The sequence below is a fragment of the Hypanus sabinus genome, chromosome 11 (genome assembly GCF_030144855.1).
Source record: "Hypanus sabinus isolate sHypSab1 chromosome 11, sHypSab1.hap1, whole genome shotgun sequence".
NCBI classification, from domain to species: Eukaryota; Metazoa; Chordata; class Chondrichthyes; order Myliobatiformes; family Dasyatidae; genus Hypanus; species Hypanus sabinus.
In genome coordinates this window covers 80,109,451-80,125,206 of record NC_082716.1, presented here as the reverse complement: position 1 = coordinate 80,125,206, position 15,756 = coordinate 80,109,451, and the positions used below count along the sequence as shown (strand labels likewise).

At 42.5% G+C, this 15,756-nt stretch overlaps 1 protein-coding gene across 1 annotated transcript in view; it reads right to left on the bottom strand.

The window, feature by feature from the left end:
- prdx6 (peroxiredoxin 6) overlaps window positions 1–15,133 on the bottom strand; it is a 28,788-nt gene extending 13,655 nt beyond the window's left edge. Inside the window, exon 1 of the mRNA XM_059984830.1 lies at window positions 14,963–15,133. Within this exon, the coding sequence (XP_059840813.1) occupies window positions 14,963–15,051 (89 nt within the window). The 5' untranslated portion in view covers window positions 15,052–15,133. The remainder of the gene's footprint in view (window positions 1–14,962) is intronic.
- Between the last annotated feature and the right edge of the window lie 623 nt (window positions 15,134–15,756).

The following is a 15,756-nucleotide window of genomic DNA, read 5'->3' as shown; positions in this document are numbered from 1 at the left end:
GAAACCACAAGAGGTATAAAGAATAATAGCAGTCTGTGGTTTATTAAATGACAGAGCATAGTGATAAGTTAATCTTTAAACCACAGGAAAGCCCAGAACTAAATCATGTAGAGTTGCTTATTATTTTCCAAACCAAACTACTACTAGGGAACAAAATCTTGGGAGGTGTTGGGAGTTCAGCGTCCAATTCCGGCACAGCTTGTAAGGAGTTTGTATGTTCTGCCTGTGACCACGTGTGTTTCCTCAGGAAGCTCCAGTTTCCTTCCACAGTGCAGAGCACTACCAGACGGATTGATCCCGAGGGAAACTGGGTTTTGTTACAGCCGCACCAACCAAGAATAGTGTAGAAATATAGCAATATAAAACCATAAATAATTAAATAATAATAAGTTAATCATGACAAGTGGAAATAAGTCCAGCCTATTGGCTCGGGGTGTCTGACACTCTGAGGGAGGAGTTGTAAAGTTTGATGGCCACAAGCAGGAATGACTTCCTATGACGCTCTGTGTTACATCTCGGTGGAATGAGTCTCTGGCTGAATGTGCTCCTGTGCCTAACCAGTACATTATGGAGTGGATGGGAGTCGTTGTCCAAGATGGGATGCAACTTGGACAGCATCCTCTTTTCAGACACCACCGTCAGAGAGTCCATTTCCACCCCCACACCATCACTGGCCTTAAGAATGAGTTTGTTGATTCTGTTGGTGTCTGCTACCCTCAGCCTGCTGCCCCAGCACACAACAGCAAACATGATAGCACTGGCCACCACAGACTCGTAGAACATCCTCAGCATCGTCCGGCAGATGTTAAAGGACCTCAGTCTCCTCAGGAAATAGAGACGGCTCTGACCCTTCTTGTAAACAGCCTCAGTGTTCTTTGACCAGTCCAGTTTATTGTCCATTCATATCCCCAGGTATTTGTAATCCTCCACTATGTCCACACTGACCCCTTGGATGGAAACAGGGGTCACCGGTGCCTTAGCCCTCAGCTAGTAGGTTAATCGGTTTTTGTAAAATTGTCTTGTGATTAGGCTGTTAAACATGTGGGTAGCTGGGTGGTGAAGCTCTTTGGGCCAGAAAGGCCTGTCATGCACCATATCCCTAAATAAGAATACAATACTGCAAGTTCCAGGGAATTATCATATTCTGTTATAAAAAGAAATGCATCCTGGAAGTGTGGACCCTACTGCATATTAAGGAATAAAGTACAATTGGGGAAAGTCAGCCTGAACTCTAATAAAACCCATCAGTCCAATAGTGGTGAGTTTTGGGATTTAGACATTAAAACAAAATAGGATATACTGCCACAACATATTTCTGTTACTTTCATTAATCAAGCAAGAACACAGAGGCAACTTGCACCGAAATGAGTTGATCAATTATTTGGAAGTATTATTGGAACATTTATTAAGATCTGGAAAAAATTTGCTGTTCAATAAGGAAATATTATTTCCAATCATTTAACTGCAACTGTAAAAAAATGGAATTACAGAAGGAGATAGGAAGCTTTCTCAAAGTAGTTTTGCATTGAATATGTGGTCAACAGATAAGAAGGAATTGAGTTTTGTTCTGACCACCACCTGCAGTTACTCCAGCAGAATTCTTAAAGCAACAGGATTAATAAAAGCTGCATAACTAAAACAGATTCACTGTGGAGAGAAGTCGCTTCAGCCTAGTCAACAAAATGGAAACATAAACCTCCACCTTAAAAGCACCCAGTGACCTGGCCTCCAGAGACACCCGTGGCAATGAATTCCACAGATTCACCACTCTCTGGCTAAAGAAATTCCTCCGCATCTTTGTTCTAAATGTACTGCCCTCCATTCTGAGGCTGTGCCTTCTGGTCCTAGACTCCCCCTCTACCTAGGCCTTTCATTGTTCAATAGGTTTCAATGAGATCTCTTCTCACCCTGTGTTTTGTAAGGATGTGACCTCCTTTCTCCCAGTTTCTTTGTCTCTGCTGCATCTGCTCCCAAGATAATGCCTTCCGTTCTAGAACACAAGGCCCTAGGACACAGGAGCAAAATGAGGCCATTTGGCCTATTGAGTCTGCTCCACCATTTAATCATGGTTGATCCTTTTTCCCCTCCTCAGCCCCACTCCACAGCCTTCTCCCCATAATCTTTGTTGCCATGCCCAATCAAGAGCCTATCAATCTCCACCTTCAATACACTCAATGACCTGGCCTCCACAGCTGCTTATGGTAAAAAATTCCACAAAGTCACCACCTTTTGGCTAAAGAAATTTCTCTGTATCTCTGTTTTAAATGGATGCCCCTCTATCCTGAGGCTGTGCCCTCATGTCCTAGACTCCACCACCATGGGAATCATCATTTCCACATCTACTCTGTCCAGGTCTTTCAACATTCAAAAGGTTTCAATGAGATCACCCCTCCCCACCCATCCTTCTAAATTCCAGTCAGTTCAGATCCAAAGCTATCAAATGTTCCTCATATGATAACTCTTTCATTCCCAGAATCATTATTATGAACCTCTTCTGAATGCTCTCCAATGCCAGCACATCTTTTCTTCGATGGGGAGTCCAAAACTGTTTAAAATACTCAAGGTGAGCCCTCACTGGTGCCTTATAAAACCTCAGCATCATATATTCAGTTCTTATATTCCAGACTTCTTGAACTGAATGCTAACATTGCATTTGCCTTCCTCACTACCAACACTACCTAAAGTTAACCTTTAAGGTGTTCTGCACAAAGACTCCCAAGTCCCTTTGCATCTCAGATTTTTGGATTTTCTTCCTGTTTAGAAAATAGTCTGTATATTTATTTCTTCTACCAAAGTGCACAAACATGCATTTCCCAACATTGTATTTCATTTGCCACTTTCTTGCCGATTCTCCTAATCTGTCTTCCTTCTGCATCCTACCTGTTTCCTCAACACTACCTGCCCCTCCACCAATCTTCATATCATCTACAAACTTTGCAACAAAGCCATCTATTCCATCACCTCAATCATTTACATACAGCATAAACAGAAGCGATCCCAACACTGACCCCTGCAGAAAACCACGTCATTGGTAGCCAACCAGAAAAGGATCCTTTTATTTGCACTCACTGCTTCTTATCAATCAGCCAATGCTCTAACCATGCTAGTACCTTTCCTGTAATACCATGGACTCTCAACTTGGTTAGCAGACTCATGTGTGGCACCTCATCAAAGACCTTCTAAAATTCCAAATATATAACATCCACTGTATCCCCTTTATCTATTCTTTGTGTAATCTCCCCAAAGAATTCCAACAGGTTTGTCAGGTAAGATTTTCCCTTAAGGAAACCATGCCGACTTTGTTCTATCTTGTCCTGCATCACCAAATACTCCAAAACCTCATCCTTAACAACTGACTGCAATATTTTCGCAACCACTGAGTTCAGGCCAACTGACCTATGATTTCTGTTCTGCTACCCACTTCCTTTCTTAAAGAGCGGAGTGACATTTGCAATTTTCCAGTATTCTGGCACCATGCCAGAATCCAATGATTTTTTTCAAAGCATTACTAAAGCCTTCAGAAACTCTACAGCTATCACTTTCAGAACCCTAGGGTGCAGTTCATCTGGTTTGAGTGACTTATATACCCTTAGGTCTTTCAGTCTTTTGAGCACCTTCTCCCTTGTAATAGTAACTGCACTCACTTCTCTTCTCTCACACCCGGCAGACTGCTAGCATTATTTTTCCGGCCTCATTTTCTAGTGGTCCCATATCCACTCTCATCTGTTATTTTTTAAAAATATATACTTGAAGCAACTTTTTCTATCAACATTAATATTGTTTGTTAGCTTATTTTCATATTTCATCTTTTCCCTCTTAATGATCCTTTTAGATGCTCTCTGTAGGGTTTTAAAAGCTTCCCAAACCAAGCCTTTGCTGCTCTTCTGTCATCCCTGCCAGCATCTCCTTCCAATTTACTTTGGCCAATTCCTCTCTCATACCACTGTAATTTCCTTAACTCCACTGAAATACTGCTACTGCAGACTTTACTTTCTCCCTATTAAATATCAAGTTGAGCTCAATCGTTTTGTGATCACTGCCTCTGAAGGTTCTTCTACCTTAAGCTTCCAAATCGCCTGTGGGTTACATAACACCCAATCTAGCTGATTCCCTAGTAGGCTCAACAACAAATTGCTCTAAAAAGCCATCTCATAGACATTCAACAAACTCCTTCTCTTAAGATCCTTTATCAACCTGATTTTCTGAATTTACCTGCATGTTAATATTTCCCAAGACTAGCATATTTTTTCCCTTTTCACATGCCTTTTCTGTTTCCCATTGTAATCTGTAGTGTGCAGCCCAGCTACTGTTTGGAGACATGTACATAATTGCCATCAGGGTCCTTTTAGCCTTGCAGTTTCTTAACTCAACCCACTAGGATTCAACATCTTCTGATCCCATTTCACATCTTTCTACTGATTTGATGCCATTATCAGCAGAGCCATGCCAACCCCTCTGCCTACCTTCCTATACCCCCGATACAATGTGTAACCTTGGACATTCAGCTCCCAGCTATAACCATCCTTCAGCCATGATTCAGTGACCTGACAATCTGTATAAGTGCAACAAGAATATCCACCTTATTTCTTACACTCCGTGCATTGATATAACACCAGGTACTGTATTTACTACCCTTTTTGATTCTGCATCCCTTAAGCACTGATACTCACCCTGCTGGCTGCAATCTTGTCCTATCATCTGCCTGTTCTTCCTGACAGTCTGAGTGCATGCCATCTTTGCTTTTCTTACCATTTGTCCTATCCCAAGTCCCTTCGCTCTGGTTCCCAACCCCCAGCCAAATTAGTTCAAACCTTCCCCAACAGCTCTACTGAACCTGCCTGCAATAATATTGGTTCCCCCTCAGGTTCAGGTGCAACCAGTCCATTTTGTACATGTCATACCTCCCACAGAAGAGTTCCCAAAGGTACAATATCTGAGATGTCCTCCTTTTTCTGGGAGCATGGCTTCTCTTCTGCTGTGGTCAGCAGAGCACCCTCAATTGTCCTTCACTATTAACATAATTCTGCTCTCAATCTGCCTACCTCAAGACCATGGATTGCCAACCTGGGTCCACGGACTCTTTGCTTTATGTTATTGGTCCACGGCATTAAAAAAAAATTGGGAACTCCTGCTCTAGAGAAGACAGAGAATTCCCCGAGTCCTCACCTTTCAATCTACAAGCCTCCTCATTCAGCACATCATCCGTTCCAGCAGCTGCAGTGCAATCCCACCACCAGCCATATCTACTCTTTCCCACCCCTTTCTGTAGAGGGCACACCATCTATGACTCACTGGTAAGCTCAACCCTCCCCTCCAGGCCCTGCCTGGCTGCTGCCTCTTCTTCTAAGAACATCCCAAGGCCTGCTGTTTGTTTTGCTGAATAGAAATTTCTATTTCCACCAGCTTCAGTGTCTCTCTGGTGACTCTGCTCACAGTCACAACACACTTCTGTCCTTTACTCATCTGATACGAGTACTGGTGGTCCTTTATGTTCCTACTGATCAATCTCCAACAACTGTCACTCCTCTCTTCCCACTTCACTCCACATGCCTTATTTTTCTACCCTGTGCCTGTCTCAACCCATCGCCCACCTACCACCGTCTCCCAGATCCACCTCCCTTCCCTGATGCAACCTGGCCACCATCTTTCCTCAGTCCAGAAATGACCTTGGACTCCCGTCTCTCTACTCCACCACCCCTTCTCTTTATACTGGCTCTCTCCCCAGGGGTCAATGATTCACATTTTCCTCCCACCCTCACCCAGACACCGCCCAAGCCCAGTTCCTCCAGCAGATTGATTGTTGCAGTGGTTAAAACGTGTTTCAATATATGAAAAAATGTTGCATATTGCAAGTATGAAAATAAGACTGCGGTGTCAGCCATTATGTATTTAGACCCCTCTCAGTGACATTATGTTCTATATATTTAGAATACATTGTATCACTTGTTATGAAACTGGAAGAGAATTGAGGATTTCAGTTATTTTGTCACTGCTGCATTATAAATAAAGATACAAGTTATCAAACAGGTTTTTTTAAAATCTTAGATGTAACCTAGGAAATTGCTCATTTCCAGAGAAGGCAATTACAGAAGTTGACCTTGGCTAACTTGGGACAATATATCAACTGAAATTGAGATAAGAAAAGAGAATGAATAAAGTTGTTGATACTAGAAATCTGAAAAGAACAAATTATTGAGGAAATACTAAGCAGGTCAAGCTACACCCATGGTTAGATATCAGTTAACTCTCATCTCCAATATAAAAAGACAAACGAGGCTTTGTTTAAATTACATCTGCCACAAGTTTAAGCTGGTGACTCAGAGTTCTCATAGGAGAGACTGCGTAGCCTTGCAATGCCCAGTATATTCACTTGCAAGGATAGGGATAGAGAAGAAAGATTTGTAACTGTTTGCTCTTCAAGGGGAAATTCAATGGTGTACTGTGCAGTTACAAGTTGAGGAGAGGGGCTAAAAATGATCAAATAATTTGGGCACCTCCCCTGTCACTAACGTCAGCCTAGAAAATTGGCAGGGGGAAGAAAAAAAAAAGCACCAGAGACTTTTTGAGGTAGATTTGTAAGAAGTGTTGGCTTAATAGTTTCACCGGCTCAAGATGACAGCTAAGAATCTGAAGCAATGGTCAAAACTGAGCTGTCCTGTTAACCAACTATCTCACCCATTCTATTTTATTTCTCTCTGTGACTGTAATCTGATTTAAATTTATGAACTGTCCTCTTGCTCAATCTGTGATCTTCAGAACAGGTCAAAGTTTTTTTATGCTGCCTTTCCTCTTCTGAAGTCGTTCACTACTCACCCTAGCATGGTGCCACAGTGTATGCTGCAAGGTTATTCTGTAAGCAGAGGGGGGCTTGGAACCAGCTAACATTTAGATCCATTTCCCTCGTGCTGGCTGATATGGAAGAGGCAAAATGCTGTAAAGTAAACCTTCAATTTTCTCTCTGCATGATGTACTTTGTCCTGCCCATTTACAGATAAACCTGGAAGGCCACTAGGCCACAGACACTGCTTTCACATAGATGGTAAAAATAAATCTCCATTGTTTTCCTATGAAGCACAATTCCACAACATTAAAGAAAATATACACAGTTGTAAAGTCCTTACTTCTCAAAGTCAGATCTTAAATACATTCACTGAAGAATTTCTTTAGCCTCACTGATTGAGAGACATCAGAATTGTTGTGGGGAAAAAAACTAGTTTCATTAAGCTTGACTTTTATAACCCCAGTAAGCACATGTTGCAATGGTGAGTGGATGTGAATCATTTGATTCACCAGGTCTATGCTATTTCAATCTCCCTTCTTTTCTTTCAAAATTTGAAAATTATTTTCTCTTGTGCCCATGTGTCTCCTATTAGAAAGGTCTGAGTGTTTCCTTCACAGCACCCATTACTCCAATCCGTTTTAAACTCTATCTCAGACTCTAAAAATTCCACTGATGTCGAAAGATTCTCCCTACCTCCCGTGCTTAGACCCACTGTGACCTTGTACACTACCATCAAATTCTGTGTAATCTTCTTTGCTGAATGGAGGCAACTCTAGTTCAATTTATCCTTAAAGCTGAAATCCCTCATTCCTGGAACCATTGTAGTACAACCCCTTCTCCTTCCTCCCCAACACCTTCCTAAATAAAACAGAGGAACATTGAATATAATTCTCCGGTTATGGCCAAAGTAGGATTAACACATGTCTGGCTGCTTTTCTTTTGTTCTTTAAAGAATCCCAGAATTCCAAGCATTTTACTAATCATTCTCTCAATAAACTCAGCCATTTTCAAAGATTTGTTCACCTACATGGCAAGGTTCCTCTATATCCCTTAGAACTGTGTACTTCATTCTCTACTAAGATTCCTCATTCTTTGCCTTCCAGGTGTTGAGGCACAGAGGGACTTTGATGAAGGTGTGCATAAAGTCCTTGAAAGGTCACAGGCCGTACAGAAGGTACAGAATCCTGGAATTCAAGAGATTTTCCATCCAATTCTACTGTCTATACATCCAATGTGCAAAAAAAAATACCAACAATAAAGAGTTAAAAAAAAGGAATATGAACCGCAGAGTCCCCAAAAGTGAGTCCACAGCCAATGAGCCAGTACAACGCTGAGGTAAGTGAAGCCGGTCCAGGAGCTCAATGGCTGCAGGCCACAGCCACGGAGTCAGTTCAGTGCTGAGGTGAGTGTCGATGGCTGCAGGCCCCAGCCACGGAGTCAGTTCAGTGCTGAGGTGAGTGTCGATGGCTGCAGGCCCCAGCCACGGAGTCAGTTGAATGCTGAGGTGAGTGTTGATGGCTGCAGGCCACAGCCACAGAGCCAGTTCAGTGCTGAGGTGAGTGTCGATGGCTGCAGGCCACAGTCACACAGCCAGTTGAATGCTGAGGTGAGTGTCGATGGCTGCAGGCCACAGCCACGGAGCCAGTTCAGTGCTGAGTGAGTGTCGATGGCTGCAGGCCACAGCCACGGAGCCAGTTCAGTGCTGAGGTGAGTGTCGATGGCTGCAGGCCACAGCCACGGAGCCAGTTCAGTGCTGAGGTGAGTGTCGATGGCTGCAGGCCACAGTCACACAGCCAGTTCAGTGCTGAGGTGAGTGTCGATGGCTGCAGGCCACAGCCACGGAGCCAGTTCAGTGCTGAGGTGAGTGTCGATGGCTGCAGGCCACAGCCACGGAGCCAGTTCAGTGCTGAGGTGAGTAAGCCAGATTTAAAAGGTCAAGGCCGAGGGTGAAGGACAACCAGATTTTAATGAGTTGAACACCAGTTTGCCCTTCACCTTCATGTTTGAATTTTTTTTAAAAATTCTGGCCTGGAACTTAAATCAGCCGAACACCAGTTTGTGTTTCTTTCGGGCCCAGTCCCTGCCATTTCGATTCAGCCCCAAGTACACTCCAGCAATGACTAAATATCAATTCATTTTTCACTCTCAGTCAAGAGCCCCACCACTTCAATCTGGCAACACCAACAGATCAAGAAGTTCTGCCCACAAAACTAGCAAAATAGTAACTTGGCAGCCAGTTAAGCAATACCATGGCTTGAAGGATGTGAAGAAATTTTTTGACACTCAAACATTATATTAAAAAGCTTCTAAAATTTTCTAAAAACTTCAACCAAAAATCTTAAACACCTAAAAAAATTTGAAGTTTGAATTAGAATGTTTTAGAAAGAAAACTTGAAGAAAAATCTGCTATTTACTTGGTTCCTCGCAGCTGCTCTCCTTCACTGAGCCTAAAGAGAAACTACTGTGTCTGGTACAGGTTCTTCAAGCAGACTCCCCAGTGCAAGGATTGAGAAACTGTAACTGCCAATTCTGCCACAGGACTTTGCGAGGAACTGCTGGAATTTCCCCACAAAATCCAGTCCAATATTTGGAAACTAAGTAAACAGAAAGGTTGGAAATGGTAACAGGTAGAACAAGATGCATTATTTTAATCATTTAAATGGGTTTACATTATATATTCCTCAAAGAGTAGATTTGAGAGTTTTTTTTTTTCTCACCCCTCACTCAATGCTGCCAAAGGCCATTACTTCACAAGATTATTCTGTTGGTTCTATGAAATCCATAAGGACTGCAAGCCAGGGTCCTGGTTTTAGTTAACGTAGCAGCTGCTGTAGAGTAGCATGGCAGCGTAGCGGTTAATACAACACCTTACAGTACAGGCGACCCTGTAAGGAGTTTGTACGTTCTTCCCGTGTCCATGTGGATTTCCTCCCACACTCCAAAGACGTGCTGGCTGGTAGGTTAATTCGTCATTGTAAATTGTCAACAATGAATCACAATGACTAATGAACTACAGAGCTGAGCAGCGTGGCTCAGAGAGCCAATTCTGTGCTGTCACAATAATTAAATAAATAAATCGCCCCCCCAAAAAAAAAGACTATTACAAGTACAAATGTGGAGTAGGCCTCATGACTTTGAGTATATTCCACCATTTAATCAAACCGACTGTACTGAACATAACCTCAACATCACATTTCAGTCTCTCCACAGTAATCTTCCACCCACCTCATAACTGAGCAGTAGATAAAAAGTCTCCCTGGCCAGTACGTGTCCATGCCAGCCAAGAGCTAATCTGATTTCCAGGCACTTGGCTCACATCTTTCCCAACCTTCTTTACGCTATGGATCGCAAGGAGCCCACGGACCCCAGGTTGGGTGCCCCTGCTCTAAACTTCTGTCATCCTTACAGCTGTCCATGTACTTCCTGTAGCTGCCTCAACTACTTCCTCAGGAAGCTGGTTCCACCTACTGTTACAAAAATTCTGCATCTCAGGTTGTTATTGCACACCATCTCCCATCTTACAACGATCTCCATTAGCTTTCAATTTTCCAAACATGGGGAAAAATGGTCACTCACCCCCCTTCATCATTTTATGTATTTTTATGAGATCATCTCTCAAGAAATAAAGGCCCAGCCTATCTAACCTTTCCCTAAAAATCAATCCCTTGGGTCCCAGCAAAATTCTGGTAAACATTCTACCTTTTCCCCCCCCCATTTTTTCCAGTTTAATCACATCCTTCCTACAACAGGGTGACCAAAAATTGAACCCATTTCTCCAAGTGTGGGTTCACTAATGACTTGTACAATCGAAACATTCTATATTCAAAGCCTTGGCTGATGAAGAACAGCATGCCATAAAGAGGCAGTGAAGTAAAGTAAATTGAGTGACAAAGTAAATTGTGCACTTGTACTCCAAAGTCCCTCTGTTCTACAACAGTACCCAGGGCTGTTCAAACCAATGTAATAAGTCCGACCTTGACATTTCCTTTCAAAAGGTAAACGGCAGCACAGTAGTGTAGTGGTTAGCATTAACACTTTAGAATACAGGAGCCACAGGCACAACTCCCACCACTCTCAGTAAGGAGTTTGTACATTCTCCCCTGTTGTAAATTGTCCTGTGATTAGGCTGGGATTAAATCAGGGGATTTCTGGGCAGCACGGCTCAAAGGGATGGAAGGGCCTAAGCCAGGGTTTATCTCTTTGATAAACTTATTGTACTTATCTGAAATAAATTCCATTTGCAATTTAACCCACCTATCCAACTAATCGAGATTCTACTGCAAATCTTGCTATTTTACAATTCTTACTCACTTCCTCTTACAAGTCTTGCATACCTTCTCTGAACTGCTTCTGACACATTACATTTCTTTCTTGACTGACTAATACTATACGTAGTACAGGTGGCCCCCGCTTTTGGAAAGTTCGCTTTATGGCAACTCGCTGTTACCAAAGAACTAGATTAGTACCTGTTTTCACTAACCAAAGAGGATTTTCGTTTTTATGAAGAAAGGACGGCTGCTTTATACGTGTGTTTACCCCAAGGAAGACTACAATGACCGTGAAGCCTTGTGTGGGCAGTTGTGTGCACATGCGTGTACGTGCCCATTTTTTTCTCCAAATCGATTTTGGCTTGCTGTCTTCCCGATATTGATAAGTGAAACTACACCGTACCTACAATAATTCTACTTTATATAGGGTGTATATTTATCATATCATTCCTGCTTTTATTATATGTTAGTGTTATTTTAGATTTTATGTGTTATTTTCTTTGATTTGATAGGTTATTTTTAGGGTCTGGGAATGCTCAGAAAATTTCCCCATATAAATTAATGGTAATTGCTTCTTTGCTTTACGACATTTCGGTTTACAAACGGTTTCATAGGAACGCTCTACCTTCGGATAGCGGGGGAAACCTGTACTTGAGATATGTGGTCAATTGAAACATAACCTCATAATGTACATACAATTCCTATTGCAATAATTATAATATTGTGTCAGCTTTCCAAATTAATTGGAAGGTAGCTGCTTGCTGGCTATCGCACCACTTACTTTAGGGACATCTGCAAAGTCTTTAATCTATCTATTATATATTCTCAAATTGTTCATATTGATGACAAATAACAACCAGCCCAGCACCAACTCCCCCTCCCCGAGGTTCACCACTAATCACATCTGCCAATCCACCATGAACCTGTTTCCTATCATCCAGCCAACTGTGTCTTCAGTTTGCTCTCTCTTCTTGGATGCCATATTATCTAATCTTACCATGCCAGAATATTATCAAAAGCCTTACTGTAATCCGTATGTACTATATATACACCACACCCCATCGGCACTTCATCAAAAATCTCCACTAAATATCCCATGCACAAAGCCACACTGGCCACCCCTAAATCAACCCCTGCCTTTCCAAATGCAAACAGACCCTATTCTTTAGAATGCTTTTCCAGCAGCTTACCTACCAGTACTAGGCTAATGGGTCTATAGTTACCAGCTTTAAGCTTATAGCCCGACTTAAATAAATACAGAATGTTTACTATTGTCCAATACCTCACCAGAAGATAGTGATGTTGCAAATAGACCAGTGAGGACTCCCACGATTTCTTCTCTAGCTTTCCATAGTGTTCTTGAATACACCTCGTCTGAACCTGGAGATATATCTGAATACTCTTCTGCTACAATACAAACTACTCTCAAAATATCTCCATTAAATTTGCCAGGTTCCCAAATGTTCACATTTTGTCCACAGAAAAAAAATACAGGAGAAAGTCACTGAGAACTGCTGATCATTGAGGTGCCTTATTCTCTCCCTACTCCTTCTTCTTGCCTTATTATACTTACAATATCTCTTGAGATTTTCCTTACTTCAAAATATATGTAGCCTCTGCTTTCACCATCCTTTGAGTATTTCATCTAATCTTAAATGTTGGATCCTTATCTCAAAGCTGTGGAAACATCATGACATGCATTCTGTCAAGCCCCCTGAACATTACATCCAGTCTCCTCTATCTACAAAGCCAACCTATCCAACCACATCCCCAACCCCTATCAAACCTTCTTTGTACTGTTTCTGACACATTTAATTCCCTTCAAGACAAAAGCTATATACACATAGTACTTGATATATGGTGTCAACAAACATTTAATTAGTGCATTCAATTCCCAAAGCAATAATCATAGCTTTGTATCATTTGTGTGAGGAGGAGCTTAGGAGAGTTAATATCACCTAATGGCAACTCTTTTGCTTGCATTTTCAGAAACAGCTTTATTTCCATCTTTAGTATCTCTATTTTTCCCTTTCAGGTTTCTTTTGAAGACCCTGACCTGGAGTTAAACGCTATGGTTCTTTGTGGGAAAGGGACCCACTCTTGGAGTTTCACAACTGGCCATTATTCAGAACGCCAAGGGCTTGGTCCAAGAGCTCAGCTCGCCTTCCGAGGGCCGAGATCTCGTGGCTCTGGAGACGGGTGGATCGAAGGTCGGCGTCACGGCAGAAGATCGGTGTGTTGTTGGGGGAGTCGGCAGATCTACGGCTGTGTGCCCAGAGACCTGACATTTTTGGGCACAGAGCTCGGAAAAAGCAACACAATGGACTTCTAACATCGCAAACCGGCAAGTTGTTTGTGATGTCTCCCCTCTCTCTTTCTCCCTTATTAGGGAGAGAGAGGAGCCTGTGGTACGTCGAATGCCGGGTGAACAACATAGTAACTGCGAGTCTGTGTCTTTACTATTGCTTTGCTCACACTTGAGTGCCCGGTGGTGGTGCCGATGCTTTTTTTGCCAGTGGGGGAGGGGAGGGGGGGATCATCGCTTGCTGCCGCTTATGCGCAGGAGGGGAACTTGGGGGCTTTAGAGTTCTAACATTTTTAAACTGTCGTTCATTCTTTGGGGGCACTCCTCTTTTCATGGATGGTTGCGAAGAAAAAGCATTTCAGGACATGTTGTATACGTTTCTCTGACATTAAGCTATTATTGAGAACCATGTTCACAGCCCTCTGCAGCCTCACTTTGCTCTTCTCCCTTCACCGGCGTTTTGCCTACTCACTCAATCCTTCCATGTTCCTCTTCTCATCTTCCTTTCCTATCTTTCTTGTAGCATCAATAAATTTAACAACCATATCATCATCCAAGTTGTTTATATAAACTGAATAATGTCAAGGCCCCAGCACCTGCTCCAGAAGCAAAAGTCATGACACTGTCCTATTAGCCAGCCCGTTTTCAGTGTTACTCCAACACCAAGCACTTTTATTTTCCCCAATAACCTTTAGTGCAGAACATTATCTGACGTCTTCTATATTTTTTAAAAATACAATACACCCTCTAGACCCCTTTTATCCTCGTTGACATGTTATTTATTTAGAGAATTGCAAAGAATTTGTTAAATGTGGATTTCCCTTTCCCACAGTTATTTTACCTTTCTCCATTTATCTTTAATTTAAAGTGCCTAGCTATTGTTCTAATTGACTTCAACATTCACCCATTCACCCCCCCCCCCCCCGGGCCAGGGCAAATGATACACCAAATGCTGAGTTATTTCCACTTTTCCTAATTAATTATGGAATAGCTACGACTGGTCTATTGAGAACCATGCAGTAGGATGGTTGAGAAACGGTGCATGTCACAGCCACAAGGCTGGAAACTCTGGGGTGGGAGCTTACAGACTGCAGTTTACAAACTGACAAGAATCGACGGGACAAAGCGTCTACAGTATTGACTTCAGTTTTTTTTTTCCTGTGCTTCTCAAGTCGAGGCCATTACTTCACGGACTGCTGCAATAAAATGGCTATTGCGACTATGTACTTACACATGATTAACCTTTGATCCGCCACTCCCGCATGAACACCGACATTCCGTTCCAACAAAATGACAACCACTCTTTGCAAAATGTAATGTTATTTTAAATTGGCCGTCTAATAAAAGGTATAAAACTGAGCATTATGGTTTATTCGAAACGCGCATTTTAGTTGATAATCAAGACAACGCCATCATGAAACCTAGGGAGCAGGCGACCGCTCACATCAGAACACAAGAATAGAAAGCAAACAGAATTTTGACTGCGCGATTTTGATATCAAAATGAGACCTGCACATTGCTACAGCGCGCTCTGCGCAAATGCAGCATGTCGCTGCGTTTTATACGCCTGAAACTTACAGGCACGATTAAATAATATTAGTAACTTACGAGTCTCCCAGCCAGTCGTGAAATTTTATCGTGCCCTCAGTAGTATTCGCTTCAAAATTCGGGAACGTATCGCCCAGATTGACTCCCATCGCTGTTTCTGGGACTGTCTTTCCCCCTTCTGCAACAAAAAATTGAAACCACAGAGAGGGCGGAGGCAGATAATAAGGGGGGTGGGGTATGAGGAAGTCTGCACCTATAGGCCAAGTGGGAAACAGGAACGTACTTTACTGCCTGATTGACATAGCCTGTGATCTGATCTACACTCTCATGCAGTCAGGCACGAATGGCGTTTCGTCAGGTTATCAAACACCAGATGACTGGGAGAGTGTCAGAACTGGAATCAGGTTTATTCATGTGTCGTGAAATTAGTTAACTTAGCAGTAGCAGCAGCTCAATGCTATTCATAATATAGAATAAAATAAATAAATTACAGTATATGTACATTGAATAGATTAAAATCATGCAAAAACAGAAATAATATATATTTTGAAAAGTGAAGGAGTGTTCACGGGCTCAATGTCCATATAGCAATCGGAAGGCAGAAGGGAAGAAGCTGTTCCTGAATCACTGAGTGTATGCCTTCATCCTACCTGATGGTAACAGTGAGGAAAGAGCATGTCCTGGGTGCTACTACATCGACTCAGGCCTAGCGGGCCAGCGTTGGGCACGATAATGGACTCTCCACTCTTCCCTCTCCCTCATCAGTGTGTTCAGTTCATCTACATTAGCCGCGCTGCTATCTTCTAGGAGCTTGTTGATCATAGTCTTGGGAGGGCGCGCAGCGTTCATCCTCC